The sequence below is a fragment of the Pezoporus occidentalis genome, unplaced genomic scaffold (genome assembly GCF_034315485.1).
Source record: "Pezoporus occidentalis ecotype Australia unplaced genomic scaffold, CSIRO_AGI_Poc_V1 ctg214, whole genome shotgun sequence".
In the NCBI taxonomy this organism is placed as follows: domain Eukaryota; kingdom Metazoa; phylum Chordata; class Aves; order Psittaciformes; family Psittacidae; genus Pezoporus; species Pezoporus occidentalis.
In genome coordinates this window covers 851,790-865,265 of record NW_026914007.1, presented here as the reverse complement: position 1 = coordinate 865,265, position 13,476 = coordinate 851,790, and the positions used below count along the sequence as shown (strand labels likewise).

Sequence of the window (13,476 nt, the reverse complement as noted above, 5' to 3'; positions counted from 1 at the left end):
GTATAGGCAAATGAATGGAAGGGCATGGAGTAAAAACAGATATAAAGGAGTCCTTTTCAAAACAGATCTCCATTCTGTACAGACAGGTCAAAGGGTTTGAGACTGATGCTTGTTTGGGCTTTCATAACCATAACAGGCTACTTACAGAAATCATTTTCCACAAAGGAGTATAAAGATAAATATATAATGGATTCTGAATAATGTTCAATACCCACCCTCACTGCAAGTACATTAGGCATAAACCAGGTTGTTCAACATTATCTAAGGCTTGGAGTATTCACAAGACACCTGACACCAAGAGTGCCAGGAAGAGGCTTCACACAAGGTCCCAGGTATGTCTTCTCATGAGCTCTTTCAGATGGGAGCCCACAGCAGGAGGTGTTCTGCAAAACACACCAAAGCTCACCAGCTCAACCAGCAAGCACACTGGCTCAATCCAGCCATCCACCCACCCATACATCTCTACCATGTCACTTGTCAATATACAGAAAGTTTGACTTTCCCCTGCCTACTTGACTCAAAGGGACTGCGTTGTTTTGAAATGTATAGCAACCTCTCTGGAACGGAAGAAAATGATAGAAGAATTAAAGAGGTATTGGTTAACCCACATCAGCTGCAAGGTAGAGCCAACCAGGAAACAAATTAGTGGCAAGTTCCCTCTGAAAAAGTACATTTTACAGAACAATTTCACACTGGATGCTTGACCAAAAGATGCATAACAAATTGACATCACACCTTTCTGCTTTTCTGATCAAGCTCAGTAGCACCAGGAAAATAGAGGAGATGAGGAAAAAAGGACAGCTAAGAACTGTGCTATTGCCTCATTTCTTAAGGGCAGTGAGTAATTTGCAATACTTTTGGAGGGGAGAAAGAAAAAAATGTAGGGGAAGCGATGGCTTATCAGACAAAAACTTTACAAAAAAAAACAAACTGAACTGTATCCTTAAATACAGGATTCCAAGATACTGGAAACTCTGGTGTTCTAAGCTTGGTTAAAAGGAAAAAAGAAAAAAAAAAAAAGAAAAAAAGAAAATCATGATTCCTTTGAAAAGCTTCCAGAAGTCCCTTCGAAAGAGTTGCACATGCAGGGAAAATGCCAAAACAAAACATTTTCACTAGCTGATCAATTTAAACAGCTGTGGTAAAGCTGCAGCCACTGGCACCATCATTAACAATTTAAAGCATGGCTGCTTTTGTCTTCCTTCCCAGTTACGTTCTGATTATGCCTTTTTATTTATTAGAAACACAGTCCTCTGGAATACATTTCTATTTCTGACATCCATAGTAAACCAAGTAGGAACATCCCTGGCTTCTACTCAAATGGATGTTTACATTGGCGAGAGGGTTAATTGTTTAATTCTGGTCCAAGTTCCCTGCAGTTCAGTCATGAATATGCAACAATCATCCACTTTTTCTTGAAGAGAAACTATAACTGTTGAAATCAATAGTTTAAAAATAAGGCAAATAATACTTTCACTGCTCAAATCACCCTTTCAGAGTTTGATTAGCATGCAAGGAACTCTGAACACTGGTATAAAGAATTCAGAAATGTTCAATGAAATTAAAAAACCCTCTAAATTTGGAAAACAGCATTCATTATCTGCTTGGTGCGCAATATGTGAAGAAATGAGTTTGCAAGAACATTCATTGGAGAACTGAGCATCTGTTTGCACAGATAGCACCCAACATCGAGCTTGAAAACTTGGGCTCGGGAGGCATCCTGCTGGAGGACAGAGAAAACACACATAACACTGAGAATTAAATAATGGTGGCTACACTGAATTGTTCTCAGACCATCTATAGGTTTAATTATGCTAATCTAATAGTGAGCAACTTTCATTTTAAGTCGCCCTTCCCTCCACCCCCAAGTCTTCAGTGAATAGGAGCTACATTCACTGAATAAATCATTCCCTGGCAACAGTTACGCACATTATTGAAGTTGGGGGCAGTGATTTCTATACGGTTTAAAACAATGTCTGTGTATTCCAAATGATGACAGTTCTGTCCAATTTTTAAAAGATATAGACCCATTAGAGTTTTATAGTTCAGCATTCAGCAGCATCTGCAGTGCCTTTTTTATTCTTACACCACAACACTTAATGCTTGATACCATTATTCTGATTTTGAACTGATTTCAAGTAAAACACCTTATTTGCCATAAACTTTCATATTCTTTACCTAAGTAAGACTCCTCACAGATGCAATCAGTCATAATGCTAAAAGAACAGAAGTGTAATAGCTCATGCTAATGACAGCAACACAAAATTTTGAGCAGCAAGCACATTTCCAAAGACAGTAAAACCATCTCTACACATAAAGCCTAAAAACCTTAAGAAAGCCTCCAAATGAAATCAATTAATCCTCCAACCATGATAAATTTCTTAACCATTTAAGAAACCTATTTCAGACTCTGCTGTGACCCTTTATCACCAGACTTAATGGATTACTTTATTAATAATGCACTGCTCTTAAAAGGAATTTTTCTGAAGATTCTACCATAAGAGAGCATTTCTGGAATGGCTATGACAAACAGGCTGACATGTTCACATTGTATCTATTAAAGATAATAAAATTTAACACTAACTCCAAAGAAGACAAATTAAGTTCCACTGCCAGGGTATCAAGCATACTTTCTACTGTATTAAACCAAAATTAGAGCAAACTAATTTCCAGGAACCAGCTTCTTCTTTTGCCACATTAACTAAGCTGAGAAGTGTTCCTACACTGTTTTAATGCTTCTTATGTCAATGAGACAACTATCACGTCTCACCAGTATCTGGGAATGAAGAACAATGACATCTTATACAGATACCTACTCAGATCCTTCAGCTATTGAGTCTGACCAAACACGAAGAACTATTATGACTGTGTGGCAGGAATACTCCTATGCAAAATAGCTTGCTCCTATTAGGCCTGCTAATTCCTTTCACTCATATACTTCCCATAGGATGAGATTTCATTAAATAGAGATCTAGCTTATCAGTGCTCCAACTACATTACTTTCTATTTCTTGAAAAGGTTTAGGCAATTACTTTACTATCTGGTGGTTTTCTCATGCTTTTGTATTTGCCATTTCCAGAGGCAGAGGCATCTCTAGGAAGACTACCTCTAGCTTTACTCTTTAGTCATTTTTGGTGCAACCAAAGTCCCATGGTTTATTTTGTTGCCAAATGTGCTCAGGTCTTATTCAGATTCTTGCTTTTACAACCTTCCATCTCCTCTTCATAAATATATTAATCCATTGTTGTACATTTGAGTCACAAAACGACACCGTGTCATGAACTAATGCCAGACCAAACCTCTGAAATTACAGCAAGACCAAGTGTATCAAGATCAAGCCCTCAAAAAATCAACAGGTAACCCAGCTAAATAGGTAAACACAGGATCTATGGTGACCTGAAACAAACATTCTTTGAATAAGCTGATGTCTGGAAAGATGTGCAGTGGTTCATTTTACATGGAAAGTTAAACAATGATGGAACATGGAGAAGGTCCAAGGTAGAGGAACACACGAAGCAAGAAAAAAGAAGAAAAAAAAACAAACAACAAAAAAACACCCAAAAGAGGCAGCTTTGGGAATATTAGGCAACAAAAAATAATAAAGTCCACATCATGTGAGGAAAATTCCACCCTGCCACTTCGCCTCCTTTCTTTTTGTGTGATTCCTCAATAGATATACCCAAGAGAGGTATGTTATAAAGAAAACACAAGTTACCAGCAGCTCATAGCAAGGCTCTTCTTCCTATAAGGTACTATATATATTAGGCCTGTGTACAACATGTATGTGCCTTATTTTTGTGTGTAAAATTTTTATCAATGGAAAAGGATCATCAAGACCTATCTTGCTGGAGGTAGATCTCTCTCCCTATCCATCTACCTGTCCATAGGTATTTCCATATGGCAGCTGGCATACTCATTAGTGAAGCCAATACACAGCTCTGCTGTCCTGGCTAGGGCCCTGTGGCACCATTCCTGTAACTGCCATTATACAATCAATTTCACTCCTTTTCTAATTCCGAATGCTGCTTTTCTTTCCTTCTGTGCAGGGTAAGATGTGCTCTTACATAACAGGGAACCCAACTGCAGCTACTAATCCAGTTTCAAATTACCTAATATTCATTGCCCTAAATACCTCCCATCAACCTAAGACCCACTCTCCAACCCCAATGCACACAATCACAGAATATCTGGATTCTTCTTTTCATTTTTAAATAAACTATATAAATGTTTTAAAATAAAACCCATGGTTCATATACGGGTACAGGTTTAATGGAATCCTCCGATATGTTATTTACTTGGCTTACTCTTGTGATGTCTTTAATCAGAATTCTGCTTGAAAACACAAAGGATCTGTGATTTGGGGTGCTACTGCCTATGCAAACATCAGGACAAACACACAGCTGATCAGTGTTCTTACAAGTGCACACATACTCGGTAATTTGGTTGAAGGATACTATGTCTAGTTAACACAGTACAAGTTAGCTAAAAGGAAACTTTCACCCCATACACACATAACAAAGAGCCGTGATTTCTGTTAGTGCATTTCATACCATACATGCTGATTACCAGGCTGTGCTTCATTGTTAGCAGAGATTACAGCTGGGATAAGCTGCAGCTCTTTGCTAATTGCTATTATGATGACTGAATTTTTGTTTTGTGTCAAGCATTATTCACACATTATACTCCAAAATTTGATCCCTCCATGATGCATTATTGATTCCATGCAGGCAGTCATACTGCCGGCAATGTGAAGAATTAATTTGGGCTATTCTACTTGATTTGCATTGCTCCATCATAGCAGAACATAGTCCTATAGGGAAACACAAACTGAAAAGTAAGATTTAACAGAATACAGAAAATGCTGCTGTCCTTTAAAAAAGATGAGTCCTAAAGAGGAGAAAAAAAACAACAAAAAAAAACCTCAAACCCAGCACAACATATGTGGTCCAGAAAGAAATCAGTCAGTCAGCCAAATTCATCTTAGGCAGAGGAAGGTTACGAGAATAGCCTTTTACCTCTAATAAAGTAAACTAGCTGCTTCAACTTCTATTGCCAAAGAAAACAACTGAACACCTTTGACAGCGACACTGCTTCAAAGCCTTTGAAACCCTGTTAGCTTCATTTGTTTTCCCAGCTTAAGCAATACTCAGCCACTTAGCATGTCTTTTATCTACAGTCCAGTCAACTCCAAAGCTGATCCAGAAGATGTGTAACAGATGCTTCATGTCTCTTTTTTTTTTTTTTTTTAAGTTCTACTGTGTTAACAAAGAAATTTATGATGAAATCTCAACAAAAATAAAGCCCAGGAATTATTTATCTTTTTTTTCCTTGAATAAGATTATTTCACAGTTTTAGGATGCCAACTAATTCAAAAGGGCAAGACAACTTATACATGGCCACTGACCCCACACTGCGTCAACTCTTAGTCAAAATTGGATTGAATCTGCATACAAGAGGGCCCTGATGCCTTTCTGTTTGGTCTCATATTTTGAAGGTGTGAAATCTTTATGAAAAGTCCATTCACATTTTTTCATTCTGCCAAATGCTTCTCATCAGAATGAAACAAATCCTCAGAACCCATTCCAGAATCTAGATTCAAACTCCTTGTACATGAATACACCAGATTGGCAATTTTAGAAATCAAACTTATAATGAGATAAAGGCATCAAAATGTCAGATGCAAAATACTGGGTAGTACTCCCTCATCACCCTTTTTTGAAGTCGAGGAGGGGAGAAAAATAATAGAAACTTCAGTAGAAAACCTCTGGTTAAAAGTGAGCATCCACCCGCTATTTTCAATAGTGAAGCTTTCTTTCCTAATTATTCTTCAGTACAGCCTTAATTCAGTTTTAAAATACCAGAAGACATATACGGGTTGGGGAACAAAAAAAATCACATTGCTCCAACCTGTTAGCATTGGGCAGCTTTCAGTGCTATTCACAATACAAGATTAGCACCAGTCTGACACAGGAACTTTGAATTACAGGTTATCTGTCTCATAAATATTTTAAAAAGCAATACATATATTCAAGTAAAATCAATGCTACTGCCAAAATGCTCAGCTTCCAATTTCTCCAAGCTCTTTGGCTCCCCGTGAAAAGGTATTTCTTGTATACAGTCTTGCAAATACTCAGTAATTTCTGCTACTTCCAAATGACAACTGCCTATGACTTAATGCAGAGAGATTTCAGGAAAAAAAAAAAGAAAAAAAGAAATTTTAAAGATCAGAGAATCCAGAAACATGCCCATTATACTGCACACTTCATCCATGTATAAAGGTGAAATAAAACAATGGGAAAATAGCTACAAATGTGCATTAAAAGTTAAGATATGGTTCCCGCCTTCAATGCACAAAGTGCCGCCAAGTTGGAGGTCCTTGGCAACAGGCAGCGCTGTCAACGGAAGTCCATCTGGATGGCTACAGAAGCATTCTGCACTGCCTCAGTTTTAGTCTCTGCTTTCAGCGCCCAAGCTATGAGGGAAGACCTAAGCCAAAAGCAGGCTTAGAAAACATTATTAAAAAGTTGTGATTAAACTTACCACATTTGTCCTAGAAACTACTGGTGACCGCGCAGTTAAGCTGCGTGCCCTGGTAGGCAACGTGCAAAAGAAGGCATCAGTTCATTCAAATTACTAACTAACTAACACTATCATTCTTTACATCAATTTGTACCCTTTAGTCATCCTTGATAAGAAATAGGCAGCTTTAAAAAAATAAGTATATGTGAAGTCCTAAAATAAGTCAAGCTCTCCTTCAGCTTCATTCCTTAAATTACCTCCCAAATGAACCTCCACTTCCTCCATTTATTGAAGGGAGCAAATTCTTAGAATAAGCCAATGCTTTTTTTGCCAGAGCAGCTTATTACCTTATTGTCATTATGTTTATAGCTATGAAGAAAAGCTGTGAGAAATAGATATTAAAGGCACACATTAAAGATACCCAAATGACATGCAATGGAAAGGAAGGAAATTCTCAAAATTAGATTTACAATAAAAGCTATTAAAATAAACAGGGCAAAATGGATGTATGAGGTAACTTGTAGAAAGCAAAATCTAAATAAATATTAAAAAATACAAAAAAACAACAAAAAGAAACCCCAACAAACCAGAAAACAACCCAAAATCAAGTTGTTTCTGCTGTCCTTCAGCAGACAGAGCCTGGGGTAAACCCTTCTTCACTGGTTCTGTCATGCCAGAGAAGACATTAAAGAAAAAAAAAAGAGCAAGCATGCTTTTACCAACACAAGAGAAAAATATCAGAAGCTGAAAGCAGAGCACGCTGATTTGCACAGTGCGCATCTGTTTCAAAACTATTTATTTCCACGTTAGCAGCACACAGAAGACACCGAGCACAGGCTTATACAATCTCAGCCCACCTACCGTCCTCCTTGTCCAGCACCATCATCTCTGCAATCAAGAAAAGTCCGGGGACAGATGCTTCTTCTCCAGCAGCCTCCGCTCAGGGGAGAAGAGAACAAGTCTCTGGGAACACAAATGAGCTACGGTACAGCTGATCGTCCTTTAGCAGCAAGTGAGCTCTAATTACCCAGTTGTCCAGCTTTTAACCTAGATTGCACTCAGTTAGAATTACACTCAGAAATAAAGCACTTTGCAGATACAAATGCAGTCTCACCTACTTTTGTGCCTCAAAATTGCAAGGAACTAAAACTGCAATTTAGAGAGAAGGGAGATCAGAGCTGTTTCTTTGGTTCTCACCTTCTAAATGGCTCAATTTACACAGTATAATCTATTTTAAGGTAATTGCATTTGATAGCTCATAACCCTGGCTGTTGCAACTACACAGCTTTCAACCTTATAAAGTGTTTTTCCCGTTGGATTTAAGCTGAATCTAAATCCAAAATTATATTCAGAGAGGGTGGAATACCTAAGCCCGACTACTGCTGCCTCCGTCTCTCAATTTGCGAGCTTTGCACACTTGCTATTGAATAAACGAACGTATTTCCCAGGGACCCCTCTCCTCTCATTCTCCCGTTAGGGTTTCCTGGCAAGCAGCAGCCTTCCCAGCTCGGCAGCACCACCTGCAGCCCGGAGTCGCCGCCCGCATCCGGACCGGGACCCGGATCTGCAACCGCACCCGCAGGTAACGGCGGGCCCGGTACCCTGCTCCTGGGGACGGAGCTGCAGCGCGGTGGGGAGAGCCCCAAAGCGGAGCCTCGCAGCCTGCTTCTGAAATCAGCCCTGCTCCCTCTCCCTTTATAAATGCCTCGGTCCAGAGCGTTTATTCCAGATTTGCTCCCGTAAGAACGGGGATTTTGTTCGAAACCAGCCAGTAGCTTCTGGCAGGTCAGAGACTCAAAACTCCCTGCAGCTGATGCCAGCGACTTGATGCTGCCTTACACCAGCCCTGCTACTCAGAGCTAGATTTCACACCTCTGTTGTGACCTAAAACTTGATACTAATTTTCTGTACAAACATTTTTGGTTTGTTTTTACACCTACATACTAGTTTCAGGGAATGCTCTAGAGAATATAGCTCCACTTTCACTAAGTTGATACTAAAATGAATTTATCAAATGCAGTACAGACCCTTACAGGTTTGCTCACTTTTCAGAAATGCCATCGATTCCCAAATGTAAATTGGCAAGTTTGGGGCCCACATCTTTTATCCTTCTTCTTGCAATTCACAACCTTTATTCAGACATGTCATCTGTTGTCTCTGAAGGATGGCAGGATCAGGCGCTTCGCTACCAAGATCAACAGCACCATTTCACTCATCTCTGTCTTTTAATCCGAGAAAACATTTCCTTCCTGCTTTAATGATACTTCTTCCTTCCCTTTACAACTGATACAATGGTACTCTAAAAAGCACGATAACAGGCTCAAGTTATATATCCTTAATACCTATTTTTAATTAGATTCCTTATCCCCAGCTGAAGTGGTTTTTCCTTCCCCTTTCATTCCGAATACTTAATCCTAACAGTCCTTGAGCATATTTGATGTTAGATGTATCATTTTACATTGAACCGTTTTCATCTAGTACTTCCAACAACTCCTGTTTCCTAGTGATACTAGTTTGCAAGTGTCGAATACGTATTTTAGCAGAAAAGTGCAACCACCGTAAATAATTATTTTCTTTTAAGAAGTATCACAAGCTAAAAAGGAAGAGGACTTTCTCCTAAAGATTAAAGTCTAATAGTTAAATCATCAGTGCAAAAAACTAACAGAAATACAGGCTTTTCTAAATTGGAGGTATTTTTATACTTCTAATATACTACTGGCCTTCATTAGAAAACAGTGAACTCAAAAAATGTTCCGTCTTTCTGTTTGTATACTTTTCAACCCTATTACCCTCAAAAAGGACAACCTTACCCCAAAATATATGGTACGTTTAAACTAACGCTACTTGGTAACTGCAAGAAAGGCAGGTTTTTGATAAAAATGAAGTTGGACATTGTCTATTGCACCTGACTTCCATAGCAGAGCAAACTAGCAGACATAACGTGCTTGTAAAAATATATGAAGTACCAGATCAATGTATGTTTCATTCCTTTACTTCTTCATCATGTCAGAGAGGCCAGATTACTCCCTTTGCAAACGAATATTTTGAAACACTTTATCTGATTACTTATTCCACATACCAACAATAAAAAGAGTTTTCTAACCCCCAACGCATTTGTACAGCAATTAAAGTCAACTACAATTAACACAATCTGTTGGAATTAATCATGGTACCTGATGGCAGTTTACTTTTTTAAGCAGAAGTCTGGTCTTTGCAATCAAAACATTTATGTGTTTGACAAATATCTTAACTCTCATTATCTTGAAATTTATAAATGCGCTGCACGGTGCGTAGGTTGGCTTGCCCACAGCAAACTCAGCAGTGATTTACGCAGTGGAATTGACTAAAATGCAAGCCTTGAAGTTTTTCACTCTCAACCTTTCTCTTCCCTACCCCCATCTCTTAGCTCCTAAAACTTTTTTTAGGAAAATATTTGCCAAAGCCCCACTGTTAAATGGTATTTTCTAATATCAAATCATGTTGCATCAGTCAAGTTATATCATATCACTTCAAACATACAAAATGATTTTACCTCCCTGCCATAACTTGACGTGATGCCGCAACACATCAAGTCAAAAACATTATTATTGTTACTTCTCAGTTTGCCCCTTCATCCTCAGTGATACCTATAAAAACCACAGAAAAGTATTATCGCATCTGTACTACTCTCGGCACCACAGAGCGTGCTTGCCAAGGAAGCTTTTCACTCGCAAAGCCGTATCAGACTTCACGGGTGATACTGGTATCATACTAAGGCTAGCATGCACCCCCAAGGCACTAGCACAGCCTCAGCCCTGGGCCAGAAGAGTGGGCAGCTCCCTCTGAGGCCATGGCCATGGTCTGGCTTGCCAAGTAGCCTTCAGGGATGCAAAATCAAGGAGCACATTGCAACCTCTACCTACCAGGCAGCAAGTGTCCTCCTTGTGATACAGCAGGGCTACTGGCCAGGGGGACATCTTTCTGAAATCCTGCCTTCTCCATGCGGTAATAGCTATGAATACCCCCACTGCAGCCTGAGACATCAAAAGAAGAAAAACCTTCAACCCCCACGCCCTGCATGGCAAAGCCCTTTGAAATCAAGGGGAGAACTGGATACTAGCCGCAATGCCAGGACTTTCAGATGGTCGAAATCAGACCAGTCTCAGGGAAGGGGGGGGGGGGGGGACACGACCTAAAAAGACAGCCATTTATGGGAGTAAAGCAGACCCAGTTTTATTAGCAGGTTCATTCAAGCTTGATTTCAAAAGGAATTGGTTTAGTTAGCAAAAGTTTCCATTTCTGTCTGTTTGTAAGGTCTGTGCAGGTCCAGCATCCTCTTTTAACATTCACAGAGGAGGCAAGTGGCACCCATTTGAACCAGACAGAAAGAAACATACAAAGGTAAAACAACCTCTTCATAAATTCTTCTCTCAATTGCACCTACTGTCCACAATTTCCCCAACACACTTCTAAAAGTGAGCATAATTTCTTGTCAAGCACAACTATTCCATCAACAGCACAGGAGATTCCCAGGTGTTACTGCAGTTTGTTCCTCTGATCTCCACACCCCTCTCATCAAGGGTTTGTTTCGTGCTTTACTCCTTTTAAAGTGCACCCCTCACTAATTTCCTTTTTACCTCTACCATCATCACCATCATTCCCTTTTATACAGCCACTCATGAGATCTCCTGGAAGGAGGTTATTTGGAACTGTCTGAATAATCAATGGTTCTAGTTTCATTTCCTTACACCACCATCATGCGGGCCCTGAGCTCCTTGTGTTTAACGAGTATGTCTGTGATACTTAAAAGAACACAAACACCCCTATTAGGAAACCCTCCTCAGATCTCAGTTTTTCCTCTCAGTTTACCTGTGCCTCTCACTTCTGTGACTGAGGCAGCATCTTGCTGTTAGTTCGTCAATCAGATTGATACGGATATAGGTTGGCAGGCACCCTCTGACAGTCACTGAGATTAAGACATCACCCAGTTATTGTTACTACTAAAGGGCATTAATGGAGGTGCTAAAGGCTCTTCCTCCCTCATTGTCCAGTAGTCAAGCAAAATTCAGGGGACCCTTGCAACACAGGTCACCCCCGAAAATGAGGTCAGAGAGAAACACAAGCCTTGTTCTGCATGCCAGTAAGACATTACCCTCACTTAGATTTTCTGTTACTACTTAAGCCTTTTACCTTTGCACACAGGAGGCGAGGAATGAGTTTCTACTGTTATGTCTTGCTGACCAGTCAGCTAAGTTTATTCCCTCTTCTCCAACACGCGGGCTTTCGACTGCAGCATTGCAAACCCCATTAATAACACTACATCGGTTTACTTCAGAGAGCTTCAAGAAACTGGAGGAAAGACAAGACGCCGGGAGAGGGGCTCTCGACTCAGAGGCATGAGAAGAGCTTGCAGTGAGCTCTCTCCCCACGCACCTCTCTGGGGCAGTAAGCATTTAACCTTCTAGTTGTCAGCGCTGTGGCCCCCTCCCACACTGCTGGATCGCACAAGCGAGCTTTGCTTTCTCTTCGTGCCCCAACTGACTCGGCAGGGTCGTGGCAGGTGGACTCTCACCTTTCTAAAGCAGAAACTCCAGATCAAAAGAGAAGGGGAGGGTGGAGGGAAAAGAGGCAGAGAGGGGAAAAAACAGGCAAGGAAAGCATCTCCCCCTCGTCTCTTTAACCTGGTATCCACTTTTCCGAGTTAAAGCCTACACCAGTCCGACACAGGGAGATTTTATGGCAATTCACGCAGTCACGCAAGGCAGCACTGACTGCAACGAAAGTGCGCGGCGGCATTTCCACGGCCTCGGATGAAACCGAAGTTGGCCCGGTGGCGACACCCGCTAAGGCCACTAGAGCTGATGGAGGGCCCGGTGACAGAGCTGCCGGCGTCAGGCACTTCCTTGCTGGCCGCGCCGCTCGCCGGGGCAAGCCGCGGGCGCCGCCCGTGTCCCCAGCGCGGTCACCGCCGCACGGCGCTTGCCAGGCACGCCCGGGCTCAGAGACTCCGCACCACCCGGCCTTGAAAAGCGGCGGCGGCCCTCGAGGGAGCCACCCCCGGGCAGAGAGGAGGCGCCGTCCCGAGAGCGCCCGCGGGCCCCAGCCCCCCTTTGTGAGGCAGCACACGGGTAGGGGGGCTGAGCTGCACCCGGCACCGGCGGGAAGGTGCGGGACAGGCCGGGCAGCAGCGCCCTGCTCGGGCGCCCCCTGCGCGGGGCAGCTCCCTCCGTCCCTCCGTCCCCGCCCGCCGCCTCCCGCGCCCAGGGCGCCCGGGTGGAACCGGCCGCGCGCCCGCGCTCCCACCTACCGTCCTCCTTGTCCAGCACCATTGTCCCGGGCGCCGAGGGCGGCCGCCGCCGCTCCGGCTCCTTGGGGCGCTCCCCCTCCAGCCGCCGCCGCGCGGCTCCCGGGGAGGCGAGGCGCCGCGCTGAGCCGGGCCGGGCCGGGCCGGGCCGGGGAGCGGGGCGCTGCCGAGGCGGAGGGCAGCAGCGCGGCCGCCCCGGCGCTGCCCCGGGACGCGAGTTCGGAGCGGGGCTGCGGCGGGTTACGGTCGCGCTGTGCGCCGGAGAGCTGGAGCGGGGCTGGTGCACCAGCCGACTCGCCCCCGGCCCCGCCGCTGCAGCTGAGGTGCCAGTTTAGTTATTAAAATAGGAGGAAGGTGGGGGGGGGGGGGGGGGAGGAACAAAACCCAGGGCGGGCTCCCCAGCTCCGTCCTTTCCCAACCTGCGCTGTCAAAAATTGTCTTAATGTAATCGCGTGTGATCGCTCACAACCTCTCCCCCCCCTTCGCTGTTGCTACTGCAAGAGCTTTCCAGGCTTCTAAAGTGCTTTTCTCTTGATTTCACTCTAAATCTAAAATTATATTCAAAGGAAGGGGGGGTGGGAGGGAGGAAAGATGTGAACCTATCACTGAAAGCAAAAGCACTTGCCGCCTGCCTCGCTCACTCGCTCTCTCTCTCAATTTATGTGCTTTGCACT

At 42.9% G+C, this 13,476-nt stretch overlaps 1 protein-coding gene across 6 annotated transcripts in view; it reads right to left on the bottom strand.

The window, feature by feature from the left end:
• The window catches only part of LMO1 (LIM domain only 1), a 64,400-nt gene extending 50,924 nt beyond the window's left edge, over positions 1-13,476 (bottom strand). Inside the window, exons 1-2 of one of the 6 annotated variants that reach the window (XM_062619843.1) lie at positions 7,886-8,171; positions 7,381-7,482 (exon numbers count right to left, since the gene is read on the bottom strand). In XM_062619843.1, the coding sequence (XP_062475827.1) occupies positions 7,381-7,405 (25 nt within the window). In that variant the 5' untranslated portion in view covers positions 7,406-7,482; positions 7,886-8,171. Of the gene's footprint in view, positions 1-7,106; positions 7,218-7,238; positions 7,315-7,380; positions 8,172-10,421; positions 10,516-12,805 lie in introns of those variants that run through there. The other 5 variants (XM_062619845.1, XM_062619839.1, XM_062619842.1 and 2 more) reach the window with 5 other exon arrangements.